The sequence below is a fragment of the Aquarana catesbeiana genome, linkage group LG04 (genome assembly GCF_042186555.1).
Source record: "Aquarana catesbeiana isolate 2022-GZ linkage group LG04, ASM4218655v1, whole genome shotgun sequence".
Taxonomy (NCBI): Eukaryota; Metazoa; Chordata; class Amphibia; order Anura; family Ranidae; genus Aquarana; species Aquarana catesbeiana.
In genome coordinates, this window is record NC_133327.1 from 262042315 (window position 1) to 262066586 (window position 24272).

Genomic DNA, 24272 nt, shown 5'->3' on the forward strand with positions numbered 1-24272 from the left:
GTGGATAATGGTGGACCATGTTATGTATCAGCATTGCTGTTTGCAGTCTCAGTCAATGAAGCAAGTGGCAGCTTGACAACGCAGAGATACAATTTGGAGACAGTTGTCAGCCCGTAACAGGAAGTGTCTGAACAAAGAGCTTCTTGGCAGAATCACCAGGGAGTGTTGTACAGGGTTTTCTTCTGTATGGAAATGACTTGCTCTGATTTCACTTCACCCTGCAAGCTTCTCAAGGTGTGCATTAGAAGCTGCAGTAAGTCAGATAAAGCCCACCTCATTTCCTGGCTGGAGTACGTCCAGCAACATAGTTACACAGTTAATCTAGTTGAAAAGAAGACACAAGTCCATCCAAAAAAAATAAAAGCCCTTTCCTCCCAAATCGGATTTGTGCATGCATCTGGCAACTGAAGGCAGGCTGACAACGCTGCCGCTAATTGTAAGGCTGTGGCCTAGCACTGCCAGCTTGCAACAGGATGTTATTGGCAGGATCTCCAGGAAAAAAATGTTGCAACAGATTAAAAAAAACTCAGCTCCTAAAGTGGACCTTACCTCCTTCCTTCTTTTTTAAACAGTATTACACAACCCCAACCCCCCCCCAAAAAAAATTGTTATCTGCAATTTCTTGAAAGGGGGGGGGGGGTGTTATCTTTTTTGGGGGTGATCACAGTCTGTGCTTCAGCCTTCTTTGTCTAAACCAGAATAATGTCCAGGGATGTCAGGGATACTCACGTTATGCCTCCCAGAAGGCTTTTCAGCAATCCAGAACACGCCTTGCATGCGGGTGTGTCACCAGGGGGCCAAGAACCTGCTGCAAGAACCTGGGAGAGACAGCTTGACACATGATGGTAAGTAAAGAAGATGGCAGATGTGGGCCCAGTGTGCAGCGAAGGATTGGAGGGTTACAGCAGGACAACGCTGGACTCGTGTGAGTATGTATTTTGAAGGCAACCTAAGAAACCATACAAAGGGGGGGTGAGGTGAAGGTTCCCCTTTAAGACATGATGCCCGAGATGCTGAAAAGTAGATTTGAGGTTTGTTTACCCTTTTAAAACTAACAGTGTTTTCAGGTTTTATGGCAACTATTTTTAAAAATTTGCTGTGTGAATGTCTCAAGCATTCGTACAACCCTCACGAATAATGCTCTTAACATAAAATATTTCTCCTAACATGTCTAACAAGTTTATTTTCTAGGTTTGTCAGTGCCATCTAGTGCCTATAGTGTTGTATTTTCCTGAAATACCGCAATCATAAAACGGCTGCATTATAGCCACTAGATGGCACTGGCAATCATAGGAAGCAAACCTTTGAGGCAGATTACTGTGTTTTTTTTTTTTTTGTTTTTTTTAATGTTGGCTGTGTGAATGCTTGAGAGATGTGTACAGTAATTTTTAAAAACCTTCACAGCACTTCTCGCCCCCTGGTGGATGTTGAAGACCCTTAAAATGATTTACAAATATTGAGTTCCAGTTGGTATCATTTTTATACTGTTTTTATTAAAGCCTTCGAGGATACCTGACAAAGTACGACTGCTCCAGTGCTGACATAAACCCTATTGGTGGGATCAGTAAAACAGATCTGAGAAGATTCATCAGCTATGCTATCGATACATTTCAGCTCAGCGCACTGACAAGGTGAGTGAATATTAAACTTGCAGCTGAACAAATGTGGCGGCAGACATTTAAAAGGATAGTCCACTCAAATCTGGTATTGTGGACTGTCTGTCATCAAGGGTCCTTAACCTGTGGCCCTCCAGCTGTTGTGGAACTACAAGTCCCATCATGCCTTTCATGCTTGTAACTGTTCAGCCTTGCAATGCCTCATGGGACTTGTAGTTCCACAACAGCTGGAGGTAAGAACCAGAGACAGGAAGGGGCTTGAGTCCTTTCCGCTGACTATTTAGCTGTGTGTGTAATCAGAATAGCACTAAATAGCTGGAGATAAAATCGCACTTTGCAGCATAGCGGTAAACTGCAAAAAAAAATGTGATTATCATTCTAGCACTCCTTACTCCCTGAATGGGGTCCTGAGCCCTATTTCCTGATTTTCTTTCTAAATATATTCCTGGTTTTAAAAATAAAATGTGTAATCTTTATGCCTAATCTCACCCTGTATTCTTCATGTGTTTTATATTCCAGTATACTGTCTGCCCCACCAACAGCAGAACTGGAGCCGCTCACAGATGGACACGTATCGCAGACCGATGAGGTAGGGCAGTCAATGGTCTCTTATTATGCAGTCCTTTCCTTGTCCTGGTCTATAGTTACATTTCATTCAATTTTTTTTTTTTTTATAATGATTGCACTGGAGAGGGAGAAACACCACCGTACACCAACCTGGCCCAAAAGGTGAATCGACCTTGATTTACCTTTCGGGCCGGGTTGGTGTGCAATGGTGTTTCTCCCTCTCCAGTGTATGCTACAGAGTCGATGGAGGGGCTCCTTAGCCACCTGCACCCTTGAGTAAGGGTCACAGGAGTTGAAGAATGATTGTATGGAGTGGCACCCCAAATTTCCTTTTTATAATGATGCTTGATATCTTTTTTAATTTAGGGTTGTAAAATCATTATTAACAACAAAAATTAAAGTGGTTGTTAACCCACTTCTACTAAATGCTCCTATTCTCTCTGTACCATTATAATAACTGTCCCTGTGTTCTGTAAAAAATCTGCCCGATTGCACCTATGCTGACTGTCGGCTCTCTCTTTTCTCTCTGGCTCACAGCTGCAGTGGGCTGGGCGGGGCCGAGCCCTCCCACTGACATCAGCCGAGGAGGAGGGAGGAAGAGGAGAGAGAGAGGGGGCTGTCAATCAGCTGAGTGCCTGGAGCCGTGCTCATATAGGTTCAATCGGGCAGATTTTTTGCAGAACACAGGCACAGGGACAATTTTTATAATGGTACAGAACGTATGGGAGTATTTAATAGCTGATATTAGAGCAGCGGGGATGGGCACTGGTAGGAGCAGAGACAGGCAAAGAGGGGAGGAGGGGGGAGAAGGAACACAGGAGACAGATAGCAGGCTGCGGATGACGGAATCATGCAAACTGACCGCGGTGTCAGGGCACAGCAGCCATGATTATCGTGGTCAGTTTACAGGGGGAGGGCATAGCCAGGCAGGATCAGCCAAGTATTTCAGGTGATATGGAGGTCCACATTAAAAGGCACAAGCACTGTGCTGTATAACATTCTTTAAGGGAATAGGATCTTTATTTTAATTTTTTGCGGGTTAACAAACGCTTTCATTTTATCATTTAATTAGTAATCTCCCTCATACGTGATTGGGTACTTAAAGTGAACACCAGTATTATCAGCAAAGTGAACAGCATTTACTCCGGTTCACACTGGAGAGACACAGGTGTGTTGGGTGCAATTTTCAGCCTATTAATTTGAATGTGATACTCAAGTCTCTCGTTTGTTATTTTTAACTTAAAAAAAAAAAACATTTTATGTTATACTTGCCTGCTCTGTGAAAAGGTTTTGCACAGAGCAGCCCCAATCCTCCTCTTCTTGGGTCCCTCTTCGGTGCTCTTGGCCCCTCCCTCCCTGCTGAGTGCCCCCACAGCAAGCAGCTTGCTATCAGGGCAGCCGGGCCACAGCTCCCTGTGTCCATTCAGACACGGTCCCCCGGCCCCGCCCCCTTTCTCTTCTCATTGGCTGACTGACTTTGACCACAGCGGGAGCCAATGGCGCCCTGCTGCTGTCTCAGCCAATGAGGAGGAGAGTCGGAGGAGCTATGGAGTAGGACGCTTGTAGAGAGAGCTCCTCTGCCCAAACTCCTATAACAGCCATCCTGCCTTTATCCTAACAATCCTGCCAAGAAAACATACAGAGTTACCCCGTTGCCTGCAAGGCTTTTGGTGCTGCTAGATCGCCTGGAACGCTGCCCGAGGCCGCGAAAACCGGATCGTTCCGCTCTGGGGCTTGCATCTAGGAAAGTCCCCGGCTTCGGCCTAGCGCCTAGAGCGGCGGCCATTTTGCTCCACCCGGCGGTGGCTCCGATCCATCCCACGGACACACTGGGCCCCCCCGAGACTGATCCTTGCCTGCATCGGCCCCCGGATTGCCTGTGGCCCCCAGCGCTAAGCCTCTGCACCCTGTACCAGCCTGTGGGACGGCCCGCGGTTCCGGCCTGGCCCTCAGAGCGGCGGCCATATTGCTACACCCAGAAACGGCCCTGATAGTCCTCCTGGCCTGCCTGGCTCCCCCAAAAGACTGATCCACACGAGCCTGGACCCCAGGATATCCTCAAAAAGTGCAGCACCGGGGGGGAGACCTGGCATGTGTTGGAGTGAGACCTGGAAAGAGAGAGCTCCCTGCACACAAAATCCTAAAAAGAGATCCTGCGGAACGCTACACCGGAGTGCCCCATCCCACGGGCTTCCCCTTTTATCCCGGGATCGTGGCAGACTATGTCCCCACCGAGACGGAACACTGGGACGGCAGACAAGCTCGCTCAATATCGCCGCCAGGAAAAAGACATGCAACAGGAAAATGGAGCCAACGCGTGCACGGGCCCCGCTCCTCAGGCGTCAGACACCGCCAAAGTTCTGGACGCTATAGCCGCCCTACAAGGTACCCTGACTGCAAAGATAGACGAAGTGAAAATTGATATATCCCTGATAAGACAGGACTTCTCAAAACTGAAAGACAGGGTCACAGAGGCTGAAACCAGAATCAGCAAAGCGGAGGATGCCCTGCACCCCATGAGACATACTACAGAGGAGATGCAGAGACAGATACAGCAACTCCATGCCCATCAAGATGACATGGAGAACCGCCTCAGACGTTGCAACCTCCGCTTCATAGGACTGCCAGAGAAAGAGGAAGGCGCAGACCCAGCAACCTACCTAGAAACGCTCCTGCTCAAAACATAAGGCAGGGAAGCCTTTTCAGTAATGTTTGCGGTGGAGAGAGCGCACCGCATCCCTGCGTGGCCACCACCACCCGGAGCGCCTTCCTGCACATTCATCGCCAAATTTCTAAATTATCGGGACAGAGACAAAATCCTTAAACTCACCCGGGAGAGAGGAAATATACAGATCGGGAACAGCCAGATTGCAGTATTCCCGGATTTTTCCAGTGAAGTGCAAAGGAGGAGAGCACAATATCAGGAAGTGAAGCGCCGACTGAGGACCCTCCATCTTAAGTATGCCATGTTATTTCCCGCTAGGCTGCGGGTGGAGGAGGACGGAAGAGTACAGTTCTTTGACGACCCGGCGGCAGCGACAGCATGGCTGGATCGCAGAGATAGACCTGCTTAATCTGTCTATGTTCACATAACAACAGTGAGTACTTTCTGACTTTGAACAAAATTCTTCAATACTAATGTCGCGGGGTCTTCTCGGTGGGGAACCAGAATCCAGTTAAGGGATATGAAGAATGGGGGCATACACAGCTTGTGTGCAGGTGGGGTGGATGGGAACAAGAACGCTAGCTCATGTATAACGTTGATATGGAGCTTGGGGGATCATAAAATAAAGTTGTGCAGGTTACCGGTTGCGCCTTTACAGTTTGAGAAGAGTGGGGACAGTCTACAGTGATCTGCTTTGCAAGACCTCTAAAGAACAGGGATGAACTGTACCACATTATCCTGGAATAAGGGACATAAATTAACCTGATGCAAAGAGGGGAAAAAAAGGGCAAGAGGAACTCAATAACTGCAATGTGTGGTAGTCCTGATTATCATTGCTCCACGTTCGACAGGGGAACAGTCGCCCCCTTAGCAAAGTTGGATCAGCATAAAAGAAAAACTCATCTATTGCTTTTAAGAAATGTGCCTCCAGTGGACTGTAACCGCTGGATGATATGTTATATGCTGACAGTTTGGGTATATATGCTCACATCAGGTTGGGGAGATGTGCAGCTGGGAGGGATGGGAACAGTTAAAAGGATAAGTTTTATGTTTTATTTTGGGAATATAAGTATTGTTGTGACCTTAATGTGGCTAGATAGGCAATATACAGTCAACAATAAAATATGCATTAGCAGACTGGCACTGTGGAAAAGGTAGACTGAGGGGGTATCACTATTATGTGATCTTACAAGATGGCAGATACACTAATTACATTCAGAGACTAACATGGCCAGTGTAAAGTTTTTAACATGGAACGTACGCGGAATGCGGAATAAGGTAAAGCGAACCGCAGCACTAACATTTCTAAAATCACAAAAAGCAGATATCATAGCGTTAACAGAAACCCATATCACAGGCCAGATGCAGGTAGCCTTAAAAAAAACATGGATAGGATGGTTATACCACAGTACGCATACCAATCAATCAAGGGGGGTATCGATATTAGTAGCCAAAAGAGTGCCCTTTGAACTAATCGCACTAGAATCAGATAGAGTAGGAAGATATATCTTCCTGCACGCCACCATAGGAGGCAACTCCCTATTGATTCTGCCATGTTATATCCCCCCCCCCCCCTTTTTCGATTGAGGTAGTATTGAAGGGATTGGCATTCATGGCACAGAACCCATCAGTTCCAGCTATTTGGATGGGTGACTTTAACCAAACCATGAATCCAAATTTGGACAGACCAGACCTGGGAGATGCGTCCAGGACTGTGCCTCACCAAACCAGACTCTGCAGACTATTCACAGAATTTGCGCTAACAGACGTATGGAGATGGCAAAACCCGACTAAAAAAGCATACACATGTCACTCGGTAAGCTGCGACACGATGTCCAGGATTGATTTTATAATGGCCTCAAATGTATTGCTGCCCAAAATTACAGGGTCGGGTATGGCTCCACGAGCTCTATCGGACCACTCACCTTGTTGGATAACAGCATCTCTATTAAAAGCGATGCCCACTTCTGGGTGGAGGCTGAATCCATTCTGGTTATCAGTCCTGCCAGATCTCGAGAGCATAGGGCAAGAACTACAATATATCCTAAACAACTTAAGAACCACAGATTCAGATACTGCAGCATGGGACACCTTTAAAAATCAAGCCAGTAGACTACTATCATTAAGAATAAACAGATTTAAAAATTCCTCTAAACTGCTATTACAGATGACCACTGACAAACTACAGGAATTGGAACAGGTATACGCACAAGAACCCAGTACAGACAATCTCCATAAAGTACAAATGCAATCCAGAGTAATAACCCAAATGCACATAGAGAAAGCCAAACAACAGGTTTTTTTCAAAAAACAAAAAATCTTTGAACACGGGGAGCGAGCAGGTAAATTACTGGCATATTTAGCTCATTTAAATGAAAAACCCCCAGTAGTGGTGACCCTAGCTACCCCACAGGGAGGCGAGGTGACCGACCCACACCAAGTTGCAGACATTTTCCTAAACTTCTATAGAAATTTATATAAAACTCAGACAATATACTCCACACAAGAAATTAAAAATCACCTACACAGAATTCAATTCCCTAGACTCACATTAGAACAGGCTAAGCTACTAGACGCCCCCATCAGCCAAGAAGATATATCTGAAGCACTGTCCCAACTAGCTAAATCTAAGGCCCCCGGACTAGACGGCCTGCCACTAGAATTCTACACTGCATTCCCTGATATACTAGTCCCGAAATTGCAAAAACTATATCAACAAATATTTAAACATAAAACACTCCCTCCATCAATGCAAGAAGCACAGATAATAGTTTTACCTAAACCAGGAAAAGACCCTAGATACCCCGAGTCCTACCGCCCAATCTCACTACTTCAAGTTGATATTAAGATACTGGCCAAAATTCTAGCATCCCGCCTAAATAAAGTCATTCTTTCTTTAATTCACCCAGACCAGACCGGCTTTATGCCCGGGAAAAATACGGCCATGAATATAAGAAGACTTTTTCTAAATATTCAAGCACAGCACGACAATCGAGGTACCAGAGTAGTGGTGGCCCTAGACACAGCAAAGGCTTTTGACTCAGTGGAATGGCCTTTTCTATGGGAATGTCTACAAGAATATGGATTTGGTCCCAATTTCATACAGTGGGTACAAATACTCTATCAGTCACCAAAAGCACGGGTTTTTGTTAATGGTTGTATGTCGGAGCAATTCCCTCTAGAAAGAGGCACACGCCAGGGATGTCCCCTCTCTCCACTGCTATATGCCCTGGCAGCGGAGCCATTGGCCATAGCTATAAGAGCTGACATGGACATAGTGGGTCTTAGAATAGGCGACTATATAGAGAAGATCGGACTATATGCAGATGACACGATACTCTATCTAGCCGATCAGGGCCCATCACTACAAGCAGCTCTAGACACAATAGATAAAATGGGGAAATTCTCAGGCCTACGGATAAATTGGGAAAAATCACAGATACTCCCCATAGACCAGTTTCCCCCAACCAATATACATCCAGAACTACCATTAGTCAGAGTAAACACTATTAAATATTTAGGGGTACTGGTTACAAGAGACTTACGCGAATATACAACCAACAACATAGAACCATTGTTTGCCATGATAAAAACCAAAACGCAAGCCTGGTCCAAACTACCACTGGGAGTAATGGGGAGGATAAATATCATAAAAATGATTATCTTACCTAAGATCCTTTACATGGTATGGCATGCCCCACTATATATCCCCATAGGGATTTTCAAAAAAATGTAATCTATTTTGAACACCTTTGTGTGGGGACATCAAAGACATAAGGTAGCTTGGCATGTCCTTAAAAACCCTACAGATATGGGGGGAGCATCTGTCACACATGCATCACTACCATAATAATGAAAGACAACGATATAGTACACTAGTATCTAGTAGCCCAGACAGTCCCTTATCTACCCCACTTCAAATTATACTACAAGGGGGTCAGGTTCATAGGAAAGGTCCACAATTTAATGACGGGTTACTCAATCACCATCAACGAATATGGGGATTAGCCCAGAAAAAACTTAAAATAGGGTATATTCACTCTCACACTCCTTTATGGGCTAACAACCAGCTCGCGGAACTTAAAAAAATACCAGACCCTACTATTTGGGCCAGATATGGAATTATATACCTGCACCAGGTAATGGCAAGTGCTAGGCCCAAAGCGTTTCAAACTCTTAAGGAAGAATACTCTATTCCGCAACAATTATTGTTTAAATACCTACAACTCCGACATGCCTTGCGTTCTCAATTCAGAAACGAAAGTTGCATCCTGGAATATCCCCAAATCCTGGATATAATAATGGGAGCCGAATCGCAAAAATTGATATCTAATCTTTACTACTCCATACGATTACCCAGAATTAGAGAAGTGATACAAAAAGCCAAAACAAGATGGGAAAGAGATATAGGAGCCGTTAGTGACTCAGACTGGGAGGAAATTCTAGAAAATGTAAAAGTAACATCTCCAAAACTGTCTGATAGGTTAACACAGATATACATTATTCACCAAGCATACCTGACACCTAACATAATAAGGAAGTTTCAACCTACACAACCTATATTGTGTCCTCACTGCCAGGCAGAGATGGGTAGCTTCTTTCACTTAATCTGGGAATGCACTATCCTTCAAACATACTGGAGTCAAGTGATTAAGTTCTTACACGATCAAATGGGTTCCCCTGTGGTATTAGATCCAAAACTGTGTATACTCGGTCTTCTTCCAGACGTGGACATTGATAAATACCAAGCCACATTTATATCTGAAGTCCTGTTTATGGCCAGAAAAGTGATTGCCAAGACTTGGATGCAGAACGTAACCCCCACTATAACAAGCTGGAAGAGGGAAGTTAACAATTCCCTCCCATACAAGCAGTTGATCTACAAACACAGGGGAAACAGCCACAAATACTCAAGGATTTGGGACGAATGGCTGGGAGACGGGGAGACATGTGTATAGTAATGCGTGAAAACAAGATTATCAATACCTAACAATCAAAACACACAACTATATAATAAATATTCCAATTCAGTCTGTTAGAACCTCACAGAGCTATTAACAATAGGTATACCTTTGTTATGCAATGCCAGCCTCGCAAGGCGCTGATGTATGTAAACGTACCACATGTGACTATATTTTATGTTTCTATGCATAGACCTCAAATGTGCTGTATAAATTTATGCCTAATTTCAATAAAGACTACTTTCCCAAAAAAAAAAAAATGAGGAGGAGAGTCCTGGGCAGCTGAGACACTCCTGTAACATCGCTGGATCTAGATAGACCTCAGGTAAGTATTAGGGGAGCTGCTGCACACAGAAGGCTTTTTATCTTAATGCATAGAATGTGTTAAGATAAAAAATCTCCTGACTTTACAACCACTTGAATAGGCTGAAATTGCACTGGATTGCATGCACTACTTTTAAAAATGCACAGGAACTGGATCAAATGGTACTGCAGTACTATGGAAGCAAGTGCAGTCAAACGCACTGCAGGGTGTTGATAGGAATACATTGACACCCACAGCAAATCATGCACCCAGTGCATTTTGAACACGATGAAGGAAGCGCACACAAAAAACGAGCTTCCCACACCACATTCTGGTGTGAGCGGGCCCTTATACCACTTATAAGAGAGCCCCGTTCTGTGTGCTTGCTTGTTGGCAGGCTGTGCAAAACCGACAAAGCATATGGGCCCATCTTTGCCAAGAGCCAGACTACATAATCTGTAATAGTTGAGGGTTTCATTTTTAGTTTTAGTAGTCTTATTTGCTGCAGCAAAGGTTAGTATACCTTGTTCTAGAGAGGCCCTGAGAAGCACTGTTGTTTGGAGCACAGAGCAGGACTATGTTAAGCAGTGGCCTGACTCTATAGCATGCTGATAGCGAGGGCTATTTTTGCCTATGTTCCAGCAATAAGACTCTTAAATGTAACTGAAAAGTCTTCAATTATTACTGTTTATATGGCTGGGCTGCCTACACAATAGCATAGTAGAAGTGATATAATATCAGACTAAAGTATCTTACATGTTAGAAGATTTAAAGCCATGCTCTAATACTTTTCTAACCATCATGCCCCCTACAGCAGGATATGGGAATGACATATGATGAGCTCTCAGTCTATGGAAAGCTGAGAAAAGTTGTGAAAACTGGACCGTACAGCATGTTCTGTAAACTACTTCTCATATGGAGGACGATATCACCTAGACAGGTAAGTACAGAGTTCTTTGTGCACTTTAACAGGTTCAAACATAAGGCAACCTGAAACTTTTTGGAGTGGGAAAGGGAGAGCACTTCTTCCTTTTTTCTTAGGGAGAATTCTTCTTACTTTATTCGCTCATGACAGCTAGCAGCAAAACACAGCAACCCTACAAAGTTTCCAACCATTCTTAATGCTGACCTAAAAAAGGAAAATAGCATTGTTTTGCAGTTGAACTTTAACTACTTCAATACAGGACACCCCCTTCCTGCCCTGGCCATTTTTCAGATTTCAGCCTTGTCACACTTTGAATGACATTTGTGCGGTCATGCAACACTGTACCCAAACTAAATTTTTGTAATTTTTTCATATAAATAGAGCTTTCTTTTGGTAGTATTTAATCACTGCTGGGTTTATTTAGTGTTTGCTAAGTGCCGGTTAACACAGGGGCGGCTTCAAAGTCATCCGACTCTGAAGCCACCCCATACAGCATGACTTCTGTATAGAAGTCAATGCAAGCTGCTCCGAAGTCGCCCCAAAGTAGTGCAAGAACCTTTTTCTAAGTTGGAGCGACTTGAGTCGCTCCTATTAGAATGGTTCCATTGCAATGCATGGAGCGCAACTTGTCAGACGGCTAGGTCACCCCTGTGTGAACCGGCACTAAATAAACAATAAAAGACCAAAGATGTAAAAAAAACAAGTTTTTCTTTGCTTCGGTTATAACATAACATTTTGCAAATAATCTTTCTTCATAAATTTAGACCAAAATGTATTCTGCTACATTTCTTTAGTAAAAATAACCCAAATCAGTGTATATTATTATTATTATTTAGTCTGTAGGAAAGTTGGAGTCCACAAACTATATGTGATATGAAAATCTATCAATCTTGATGTACTGATGGCCAATTTCTCGAGACCCAAAAATGCCAGGACAGTACAAATATCCCCCAAATGACCCTTTTTAGAAAGTAGACAGTCCAAGCTATTTAATTAGAGGAATGGCGATTTTGAAGTCATCATTTTTTTGTTACAATTTTTTGGAAAATGAACAAATTAAAAAGAAAAAAAAAAAAACTTTCATAAGTGTCATCGTATAACTGGTGTGGCAGTGAGCACCGGCATTGACTGGGGTGACAGTACATTAAAAAAAAAAAAAAAACACAAACTGTTTAACCACTTGCCGACCAGCACGGCTTGGCGAAACAACGTTATGTAACGTCGAGCCGATGTGAGTGGCCGGCGGTCCCGATTGCCGCTGAGACACGGAGAACCCGGAACTGTGTGTGAACACAGTTTGCGGTTCTCTGAGGGGAGAAGTGACAGGTCGTCTGTTTATACAGAGTATGAACAGCGATCTGTTATCTTCCCTGCACAGTCCCCCATCCCCCTTCAGTTAGAACACACACTAGGACACACTTAACCCCTTCACTGCCCCCTAGTGTTAACCCCTTCACTGCCAGTGAAACTTTTACAGTAATCAATGCATTTTTAATCGCACTGATCGCTGTATTAACGCCAATGGTCCCAAAAATGTGTCAAAATTGTCCGACGCAATACACATAATGTCGCAGTCATGATAAAAATCGCAGATTACTAGTAAAAAAAAAAAAATAATAATAAAAATGCTATAAATCTATTCCCTATTTTGTAGACGCTATAACTTTTGCGCAAAGCAATCAATCAATAATCAAATTATTATTTTTTTTTTAATTTATTTATTTATTTATTTTTTACCAAAAATATGTAGAAGAATACATCTCGGCCTCAACTGAGGAAAAAAATAGTTTTTTTAATATATTTTGGGAGATATTTCTTATAGCAAAAAGTAAAAAAATATTGCGTTTTTTTTTTTTTTTTTTTTTAATTGTCGCTCTTTTATTGTTTTATAGCGCAAAAAATAAAAACTGCAGACGTGATCAAATACCACCAAAAGAAAGCTCTATTTGTACGAAAAAAAGGACGTCAATTTTGTTTGGGTGCAACGTCGCACGACCGCACAATTGTCAGTTAAAGCGAAGCAGTGCCGAATCGCAAAAAGTGCTCTGGTCAGGAAGGGGGTAAAATCTTTCGGGACTGAAGCAGTAAAAAAAAAAGAATTTTAAACATTTTTCTTTTATAACATTTTTTTTTTTTCTTTTTACAATTTTTTTTTCCTTACATACGGTGACCAGAACAAACTTTTTTTGTTTTGGTTTTTTTTTTTTTGCTTTTTGCTTTTTTACACATTATGATTTCTTTATAACTGTGAATTTTACAGTTAAAGTGAGGTAAAAAAAAGTATTTGATCCTCTGCTGATTTTGTACATTTGCCCACTGACAAAGAAATGATCAGTCTATAATTTTAATGGCAGATTTATTTTAACAGTGAGAGACAGAATAACAAAATATCCTTTCTGCTAAGGGGACAGGACAACTTCACCGCATCAAAGAGGATAGACACTGCCATGTACCATCAAATCTTGGGTGAGAACCTCCTTCCTTCGGCCAGGGCATTGAAAATGGGTCGTAGATGGTTATTCCAGCATGACAATGACCCAAAAAACATGGCCAAGGCAACAAAGGCGTGGCTCAAGAAAAAGCACATTAAGGTCCTCGAGTGGCCTAGTCTTGAGACCTTAATCCCATAGAAAATATGTGGAGGGAGCTAAAGGTTCGAGTTACCAAATATCAGCCTCGAAATCTTAAAGACTTGGAGAGGATCTGCAAGGAGTAGGACAAAATCCCTCTTGAGATGTGTGCAAACCTGGTGGCCAACTACAAGAAACGTCTGACCCCTGATTGCCAACAAGGATTTTGCCACCAAGTACTAAGTCATGTTTTGCGAAAGGGGTCAAATAATTATTTCACTCATTAAGATGCAAATCAATTTATAGCTTTTTTTGAAATGCGTTTTTCTGGATATTTTTGTTGTTCTGTCTCTCTCGCTGTTAAAATAAATCTACCATTAAAATTATAGACTGATCATTTCTTTGTTAGTGGGCAAACGTACAAAATCAGCAGGGGATCAAATACTGTTTTCCCTCTCTGTATAAGCAACCATTTTTTGTGAATGAAAACTATTCATCCAGTTTTTACTATTGTGATTAGCTGTGATTGGACCTGTCTGTACCATGTGATTAATGTGACCAATCACAGAGCTCATTACCATAGTCCACAATGAATGACATGAATAAAAGCCTTACATTGTGTACAATTGTCATGTTATCTGCTGTAAGTAGCCACAGCGATCAAATGGTACTGGCAGCGGGCCGGTACAGTAATCTGTCATCAACTGTGTCCAGTGGATTCAGCGAAGCTCAGCCTGATTCTGGGAAGACGTCATATGACATACTCCCAGGATAGCAGAGCTCCTGCTTGGCTGTCATTTTACAATAGGCTGGGTGGGAGGGAGTTAAAGGGCCAGACCACCCAAAAGTGATATTTTAGGTAATGGTGAAATCAGTCCTGGGAGTGTCTCTTGGTGATTCACATGAGATCTCCCTACCATTGTTCCTGACTTTTCCTGTCTACCCGGGAATTTTAGGTATCCTGTCACCTTTTGCATGTTGCAGGTCCTCCTGTTACATGCTCCTTAACATTAAATAAATAAAGCATACTAGGTAAGTAAGGAATACTCATAAAAGTCAAAGAAGGTGTGCAGACCCAGGAACCTAGCACGCAGATCTCATCAATAAAGTTCCCAGGAGATGCACAATATGGCCAAAAGTAAATAGACGCCTGACATCTCACGCCTGTATGTGGACAGTTCTACAAATTATTCAGTTCAGGTGTTTTTAGTGAAAAGTATTGTTAATCCAAAGATATTTTAGACAATTGTGAACTCCCAAACTTGTGGTAATAGTTTGGGAAAAGCCGTTGTCTCTTCCAGCATGACTGTACCCCTGTGTACAATTCCAGCTCCAGACCTTTGGCCATATAAATTATAAAGAATCTGTCAGGTGCTCTAACTCTACAATGGCTATGGTGGCAGTGGTCAGCTGTGTTAAGGCTTGGACTTCTGTCCTGAACTGCAGCTAATCGCTCTGTGTGCGGCTACATGCAATCAGCAGTGGCTGCTTTCAGCCCGCCATTAGTTTAAATGGGCTGAGTGACCACTACTGATCACATGACCTGGTCATTATAGCTCCAAGAGTCTGCAGATTCTTGGCTCAGGCATCCAACCACCGCAAAAAATCAGCCATGTGGAAGGGGTCTAAATTCTATGTTACCCCAACTATTCATATTCCGGATATGTGCCTGCTGTACCATGTACTATGAAAAAAAGCATTCTATTCTCTCTCCTGCCAGTCCCCCTTACCTATTTCAATTGAATTGTTGCCTCTGTCCTTTTCATTTCAGGTAGCTGAGAAAGTGAAACATTTCTTCAGGATGTACTCCATTAACCGGCACAAAATGACAACCCTGACGCCGGCATACCATGCTGAGAGCTACAGCCCGGATGATAACCGGTTTGACCTCCGACCTTTCCTGTATAATGCATCGTGGACATGGCAGTTCCGCAGCATCGATGAACAGGCAGGTCTCTTTTCATTACAGTGGCTGCATGAGAGCTCTTTTGAGCTTTTATAATGAATATGTCATGAGATATACGGGGACTGCCATTGCAGACCTCCTTCTGAAAATTCCACATACCTGGCTGGTATGTTGAGCCTCTGGCTTCAGTACTTGAGTCACCGACCTGTCTGCAGATCGTAAACCTTACAGAAAAGACAGAAATCCTTTTCTGCATATTTGTTAAGTGACTCAATATTGAAGCAAAGGATCTGTGTGACAGCCAGGAAACTAGACTTTTTAACAGAAAGCTCCGCTATGACTACCACCATGTTTGTCTCATGACTGGTTTCCCTTCTTGTAGACTTATTTCTTCCTTGATAATTAAAGCAAAACTTCACCCAGAAGGGGAAAGTCTGCATCACAAGTCCCAAAAGACTGCGGGTCCATTCACAAACCGCAGCACGGCTCATGCATGTGCAGTGGGAAACCGCCTGTGAAGCCGCAAGGCTTAACTGCTGGTTTCTCTTACTTAAGGTGATATAAAAGTCTTGTTTTTTTGTTTAAAAATAACAAACCTGTTTATACTTACCTGCTCTGTGCAGTGGTTCTGCACAGAGCATCCGGGATCCTCCTCTTCTCTGATTCCCCCACCAGGACTCCTGGCCCCTCCCTTCTGCAGAGTGCCCCCACAGCAATCGGCTTGCTATGGTGGCGCTGCTCTGTGTGTGTGCAATCAGACACAGAGCCGTGGCTTAGCCCCGCACCCTCTCTACCCTCATTGGCTCACTGACTTTGACAGTAGCGGGCGCCATGAGCCAATGCGGGAAAGTCCCCGGACATCCATTGGCTCCCACAGCTGTCAAAGTCAGCTATCCAATCAGGGGAGAAAGGGGGCTCCATGTCTGAATGTATACAGGGAGCTGTGACTCGGCTTGGGTGCCCCCATAGCAAGCTGCTTGCTGTTGGGGCACTCAACAGGAGAGAGGGGCCAGGAGAGCCGAAGAGGGAGATGTAAAAGTGACCCTAAACTTTGCTATATCTCGCTTTAGCTAAACCCTTTTCTGGTTTTCAAGTATTTTTTGCTAGCTGTTGGGCAGGAAGCACAAGCAGATGAGCACCTCCTTGTATTGTTTATCAGCTACTTCAAAAAAAGTCTTCCACTTTGATAATTCAGAGAATAGTGGCAGGTTAATCATGAACTAGCTAATAAGAAAAAACAGACACGCAGCGGGTTAGCCCAGTATTGGAAATTGGATGTAAAGACCAGCTACAGTCTCCTCCCATGCCATGTCCTCTGACGTATTGCTCCCTCCCAAGATTAACCGCTTGCCATCTGCAGGACGTCCATTAACTTCCTGCACCTGCAAGCATCATGCCAGTATGAAAATGTTCAGCTGGCCATTCCCTTTCCAGCAGAAGTGATTTGAGTGGCTGAACAGCCACTCTATCACTTCTGTGGGTGGTGGAAGGGGGTCTCACCCCCTTCCCACTGCTGCCACCTTTCCCGGGCCATGCTGTCTGATCGCAGAGCTCGGGAGCAATGCGACCGGCGGCGATGACTGCACAGAACAGAAACGGGAAGCAACGAGTATGTCGTCACTTCCCGTTCCGCCTCTATGTTTACCTGGCTGTTAGTGGCCAGGAAAGTGACTGATCTGTGTCTGGCTGCATTGTACGCAAGATCTCACCATAAAGAGGACCTGTCAGGGCCCATGCTGTCAAGGGATGTTGTGCAAAAGTTAATAAAAACATTTTTAAAAAAATGTAACCCTTTCTGACAGTTGTTGCTTACAAGTTAAAATCCGTATTTTTTGTTAGAAAATACTTAGAAGCCCCAAACATTATATATATATTTTTTAGCAGAGACCCTAGAGAATAAAATGGCGTTCATTGCAAATGTTTTGAGTCACACTGTATTTGCGCAGTGGTCTTTCAAATGCAATTTTTTTGGAAAAAGACACTTTCATGAATTGAAACAAAGGAAAACAGTACGGTTAGCCCAATTGTTTTGTATAATGTGAAAGATGATGTTACGCCGAGTAAATGGATACCTAACATATCATGCTTTGAAACTGCGCACACTCGTGGAATGCCGACAAACGACAATACTTGAAAATCTCCATAGGCGACGCTTTAAAAAAAAAAATGAACGGTTACCAGGTTAGGTTAGTTACAGAGGAGGTCTTTTGCTAGAATTATTGCTCTCACTCTGACGATTGTGGCGATACCTCACATGTGTGATTTGAACACCATTTACATTTGCGGGCGTGACCCATGTATGCGTTTTTCTTTGCTGCGTGGGGACGTGGAGCTTTAATCTTTTTTTTTTCTTTTTTTTTTTTTTCATTATTTATTTTATTTTAGGTTTTTTTTTTTTTTTTTAACATTGTCCCTTTAAAAAAAAAAATTATAACCTTTATTGCTGTCACAAGGAATGTGACCTTGTGACAGGTACTCTTTATGGGGGGATTGGGGGTTGTTTGCACTTAAAAGTATTCAGATCGCCAAAATCTGCGTTTCTGAATACTTTATTTTTTTTTAAATCGGCGCCATTGAAGACCCGATCAAAGCCAATTCCGGCTTTGTGCGGGTCTCAGCCTAGGTGGCGAACGTGCCGAATGGTGGCTCAGGTCTCCCGGTGGGATGGGAGGCCCAGAAAGATCGGCGGGAGGGGGGGGGGGGCATGTCCCCTCCCACTCCTTTAGGATAACATCCGAGCAGCTTTTAGCCGCATCAGTTTTTATCACTAAAAAGCCAACCGCTGGCTCTAAGAAATGGTACCTGGGGTGATGCCTGCGGCTGTAGGCATCACCCCGCTATAACCCCTTCAAGCTGAGAAAGCATATTTGCATATGGTCGGTGTGAAGGGGTTAAAAGTGTAAAAAAATTAATAAATAAAAAAGAAATTTGTATAAAATTAATAATAAAATAAATTTAACGCACCCCCTTCCCCCCATGTTTATGTGCAAATGTGAACGCATATGTAAACGGTAATTGCACAGCACGTGAGATATTGTCACAAACGTGGGAGCAATAATTCTAGCACCAGACCTCCCTTGTATCTCTAAGCTGGTAACCTGTAAAGACGTTTAAAGTGTCACCTATGAAGGATTTTAAGCAGTTTGCCGCTATTCCACAATTTTAAAGCGTTATATTGTGTTTCGGTGCAATAAAATTCATTAAAGTGTATTTTTTCCCAAAAAAAAACGGCGTTTGAAAAAAATGCTGAAATACCGTGTGACATAAAAAAATTGCAACACTTATCATTTCATTCTCTAGGGCCTTGACTAAAAAAAATATCTATAATGTTTGGGGGTTCTAGGTAATTTTCTGGCAAAAAAAGATTTTTACATGTAGGAGAGAAATGTCAGAATTGGCCCTGATACGAAGTGGTTAAGCCCATTGAAAGGTGAAACGCATCAGTGGGGCATGACATGAGAGAAGACTAGCTGAAGACAGTCTTTACATTCTGTTTCCATTACTGGGTTAATCCATTGTGTGTGGCTCTGATTTTTTTCTATTTGGAGGGTAGTGATACTGGGCCAGACGTGGATGCTGGCACCTTAATGTGATTTTGGAGTCACCAGGAGGGGAGTAGACAGTTGCGTAGACCGGCGCATTTTGCTTATGTGTCACAGCCACGCAATTACTATTCTTTCACCGCTCCACCATTCCATTCTGTTTTTGGAGCCCTCACAACTACCCAGTACTTCCAGGTATGAGGGAGCATGTTACCTTTTCCCCTTACCAGTATGCGGTGATTGAGCCTGAGGAGGAAGGAAGGAGAATATTAAAGTATAACTAAAGGCAAAACTTTTTTTTTTCCTTAGTTTTGGATAGAGTGGAGAAGGATTAGAACACCTGTTAGTTTTTATTGCTGTGCCCCCCGTTAAAGCGGAGTTCCGCATAAAAAAAATAAATAAATTAAAAGTCAGCAGCTACAAATACTGCAGCTGCTGACTTTTAAAATAAAGACACTTACCTGTCCAGGGCACCCGTGATATCCTCATCCGAAGCCGACCCGTCCCTCTGCTCCGGGTGAAGGCGCCGGCATTGCTAATAGGATAATCAGGAAGTGAAGCCTTGCGGCTTCACACCCTAATTCCCTACTGCGCATGCGCAAGTCGCGCTGCGCGTTTTGAGTAGACCGTGCTGTCTATTAGGACAGTGTTCTGAGTGGTCCCTGCTGCAGAAGACAGCGGGGGGGACAGAAGAGGGGCCAGACATGGCATAGCTTGCCGCGGATACTGCGGCAATCTTTTGTCGGAAGTGGGAGCAGATACCTGTATTAGACAGGTATCTGCTCCCCCCTCCCCCCCTGAAACGTGACACCGGAGGGGGGGGGGGATCCGGACAGCAGAAGTTCCATTTTTGGGTGGAACTCCGCTTTAAGGAGATTCACCCTCTCTACTGTATTTGTCCTGTTTCCCATTATCTTTGAAAGTAAAAGAAAATCACAATTTTTGGATTGTAATAGAGGGAAAATCTTCCAATGGGAACACTAGTTCTGGTGACCTGGGGGTCCCCAAGGAATTCCCTTAATTTGAAAGGCTTTCCTCTCACTTCCTGTGTTGGCAATGGCACAGGAAGTAAAGGGAGATCTCCCCAATGGAACACTGATAGCGAAATAAATCTGACATTGGTTTTAACCCTTCCTTTCTCTATCCGAAATGAAATAACGTTTTGCCTATAGTTCTTTAAAGCTGAACTCCAGGTTTAAAAAAAGAAAAGGTAGCACCACTGGCTGCAGCCACCTTTTTAACGCAGAGCTGTCCCCAGATCTCTGCTTCACCACAAGATGTCCTCAGTCTTCCGGGTTGAATGACGCCGTGAGCCTGGAAGACTGTGAAGGGCATCATGAGACCCCTGAATTCTACACACAGTGTACTGATGCAGAGTGCGGCTCTGTGGTCACCACATTAGCTCTACTCTCTATCATCCATGACTGCCCATCACTAGGAGAAAATTTAAAAGGATCCAGCATGTTATGTGCTGGCCGGTATACATCCGAAAAAAAGGCAAAAAAAGCAAAGCATACTGCTGTTGGGGGCTCGATGGGAGGGAGTAGGCCTATCACGAGAACATGTCACACGCAAATAGGCAAAATGTCAGATTCTCTTTTTACAGCAGAAACGCCTTGCTGGCTATGTACATAGGTACTAAATGCCAGCTCAACCCTTCAAATAGGAATTGTCCAGGTTCCAGAAGATGTAACATTATTTTGCTTTTGTTGCAATATATTAGTGGAAAACCCCTTTTAAATACGACCACTGATCAGTTCTATTCATCTGTCCACTGCAGCAGCCATTTGTACCAGATGGCCCAGCAAGGGGATGGGTGTGATTTATATTGCGGTGAAAAAAGTATTTTCCCAGCAAGATGTATTTTGCTTTTCATGAGTAATTGATAGTGAAGAAATTGGCATTGATTGTTAAAATACATTTTAAATGGCATCTTTTTGTTTTAGGTGTCTTCTCTTGAGGAAAGTAAAATGGGAGACATATCTGAAGAGGTGGATTGAAGACAACCAGTTCCATTCACCCTTTTCTTCTTATTGCAAGACTAAAGATTAGAGGGCTACTGCACTGAAAATTGTAATTTAAAGCACAACTTCAGACAAAACGTTATTTTTATAGTGTGGTGGGGGGGTTACAATCCATTTCAAAACTTTATTGTTATTAGTACCCCCACTGCAGGAATTTGACATCTCTATTAGTCCTAGTAACTGTTGCCATTGGGAGAGAAAGTGATGGGAAAACCAAAATGTAAGGGCATGTGCACATTCGTGTGTTGAGGTAAGGGGCTCACATTTGCCACATTAGGCCCCTTTCACACGGGACGAATCCGTGTTGATCCGATCCATGAACATCCGCTGCTCACCTGGGATCTCTCCGTTTTTCCCAGCTGAGCCGGCGGATGACAGGGCGGGACCCACACACTGTGCAGGGACCGCCCTGTCAGATCCCCGCTCTCCCCTATGGGGGGATCGGATGAGCACGGACCGTCTGTCCATGTTCATCCGATCTGCTCTGCAGAGGGATAGAAAAATAGAATTTTCCTCCGTCTGCAGAATCGAAACATATCGGGGACGGATGATATCGAGTGTCAGCGGATGTTCATCCGCTGACACCCGCTATCCCATAGGGATGCATGTATGTCCATATTTCATCCGAAAACGGATGGATGAAATACGGACATACGGTCCGCATGTGTGAAAGGGGCCTTATTTCTTGTTCATTGAGGGACACAGTAAGTATTTCACTTTGGATTATACTGCCACCTACAGGAGAATTTGACAGTCTTTTCTTCAGCTCTGCTGTGTTAAAAAGACGTACCCATCTGAGACAACCTTTTTTTTTTTTTTTTTCTCTTTAATCAAGACCCTTTTCTAAATTGCTGCTGGAGCCTTGCCTATTAGTTTGCATCTGGTGCAATTGTCCTCAGCCTGGCTTTTGGAGTACCGGATCTGGACCCTGCCGGACTGGATGCACAGATAACTGGAAACTGACCTTCGGCACTGGGTTTCACATGGGGCACTTTCCAGACTCCGCTTTGGTAAATGTTAGCTTTGGAACACTATCACGTCCAGGTTCAACATCAAAACTGGACAGGTTTATCTCCAGGTACAGAGATCCATTAGCTCTGTGGTTGCCAACATTAATCCTCAAAGAACCCCCAACATTCTGCGGCAGATGGCTTTTCAGAGGGTGGTTGGCAGGTGACTGGGAGGCAATATGTCCCTGTTTTAACCTTAAAAAGCCCAAACCGCCTTGATTGGGTTGAGTTTGACAGGTGGTTTAATTTTTACTGTGGCACACATACAGCCTTGAGCAGCATGTCCTTGATTAGGTGGGTGGTTGGCGGGTGGTAAAATCGTGCCTAAGCTGCCTGCTTTACTGCCCCCTCGCCACCCCTCTGAATGAACAATTAGACAAAATAGTTGTCAAAATAACACAACACCATTGATGTTTATTTCAGGATTTCCTTTACCTACCACACCTGCTTTAAATTAATGACCTGTTGGGGGTACTTGAGAGCTGAGGTTCTGCTGACTCCATGGGGTCAGTCCACCCTGATCTATGCATTTATTACTTAAAACTTCTTCCTCAACTACTTCTTACAATCAAGATGGAGGGCACTCCGGTGATCATCATGAGCCAGAACAATACAGGTGGATGTGGTTCTCTGACCCAGTAAGACTCCTGGTGGACACATTGTGGGCTCTTCCATATCCTCTGGATCTTCAGTTCCAAGGACTGATCTACCATCCTGAAAGACGTTTGTGCTGTAGACAGCAGTATAACCCAAAAGGGAAAGACTTTCTGTGTCCCTCAATAGACTCCAAGAAAATAATCTTTCAGTGAGTACAATAATTCAGATTTTTTCAATGTAGCACACCACAAGCGTGTTGCTGTGCTATTCCTAGGTGCCATCTTAAAATCAATGGTACTGCAACATGTATTCTTTGCACTACCATGCTCTGCAGTAATCTGCTGTAAAAGGGAGCATTTTACTGCAAGTTTCTGCAACACAGTAGTGTAAATGGGTCACAGTAGGGACATCTGTTAGAGGTGAGAGTTTCCCTGCCTTTGGGAAAATTTCTATGTCTCTGGAACAGGAAGTGCCGGGAAATTTCCGTAATGGGGATACAGACAGTAATTAAAACCTTACAGTGCTTCTAACCCATTCACACTCTATTCAAAAAACAATATAAAGCAAAGATTTGGCTACAGTCGCCCTATAAAGTGAACCTAGTTTTGAATCATATTTTTTAATGGAAAATGGATGCATATGTAGATGAATGTGGAATGTTAATGTTTGCTGGTATCACACTACTACCTCTGACAATGTCTTCACCCTTCTTTCTCCTTACTATACGGAAACCATCTTTATTTAAGTATCATCCAGGGTCAGCAACTACTTCTGGAACTTCAAACATGTTATACACATAGATTTCTCTCATTCAGTTTGCAGGCTGAGCAAGAGAAATGTAAGAGCTTTCTCTTTTCGTTCTAACAAGCATGACTGGAGGAATCTCTGCTGCTGGCTTTTTAATTCAGTGCTGCTTCTTAAATACCCCAAAAGTGACTGCATCTGATAGGCCAAAATCAGAAATTTAATACGCCTAAATTCAAGCTAGTTTTAATATTCTGGCTCAAATATAACACAATCGTGTACAGTTCCTTTGGCTTGCTACAGTGTGCCTTGGCTAGAGGTTTATTTGCTATACCTTTACTTAGATACCTGTGTTTCAGAACTTTTGTATTTCTGCAACCTGAATGTCCTGTAACCTTCTTTCTGAATGTTAAAAACGAATAAAAACTACATTTTTCAGTTCTCAAAAAGAATTCCTTTGGCTGCCAGCAACCTTTATGTAAGCACATAGCTTCATACATCCTGGCAAACTCCTTCTGCCTCTCCATGACCAATCGGCATACAAATTCATCATCCACAACTACTTCCTGTGCTGAATCTCACTCTATGACCTTTCAGCATAAAAATCCATTGCAATCTTACACAGGATAGACACACTGGTGCCACCTTGAGACTACACTGAACAGTAATCACTTGGCAGGAAACATTTTAAGCTGGCCATAGATGGTTTGAATGCCGGCTGGTTCAGCAGGGACCGGCCAAGATTTGATCCATACATGAGCAGGCTGATTGCATCCAAGTCAGTCCATCGATCGACTTGGGTACAGCCTGCATATCGGATTTTTACATGCGATGATTGTAA

General features: G+C 43.4%; 1 protein-coding gene across 1 annotated transcript in view; it reads left to right on the forward strand.

The window, feature by feature from the left end:
* Positions 1-23883, forward strand: part of NADSYN1 (NAD synthetase 1) — a 63900-nt gene extending 40017 nt beyond the window's left edge. Inside the window, exons 17-21 of the mRNA XM_073626425.1 lie at positions 1500-1631; positions 2136-2205; positions 10928-11053; positions 15380-15556; positions 21003-23883. Of these exons, the coding sequence (XP_073482526.1) occupies positions 1500-1631; positions 2136-2205; positions 10928-11053; positions 15380-15556; positions 21003-21056 (559 nt within the window). The 3' untranslated portion in view covers positions 21057-23883. The remainder of the gene's footprint in view (positions 1-1499; positions 1632-2135; positions 2206-10927; positions 11054-15379; positions 15557-21002) is intronic.
* The last annotated feature ends 389 nt before the right edge of the window (positions 23884-24272 follow it).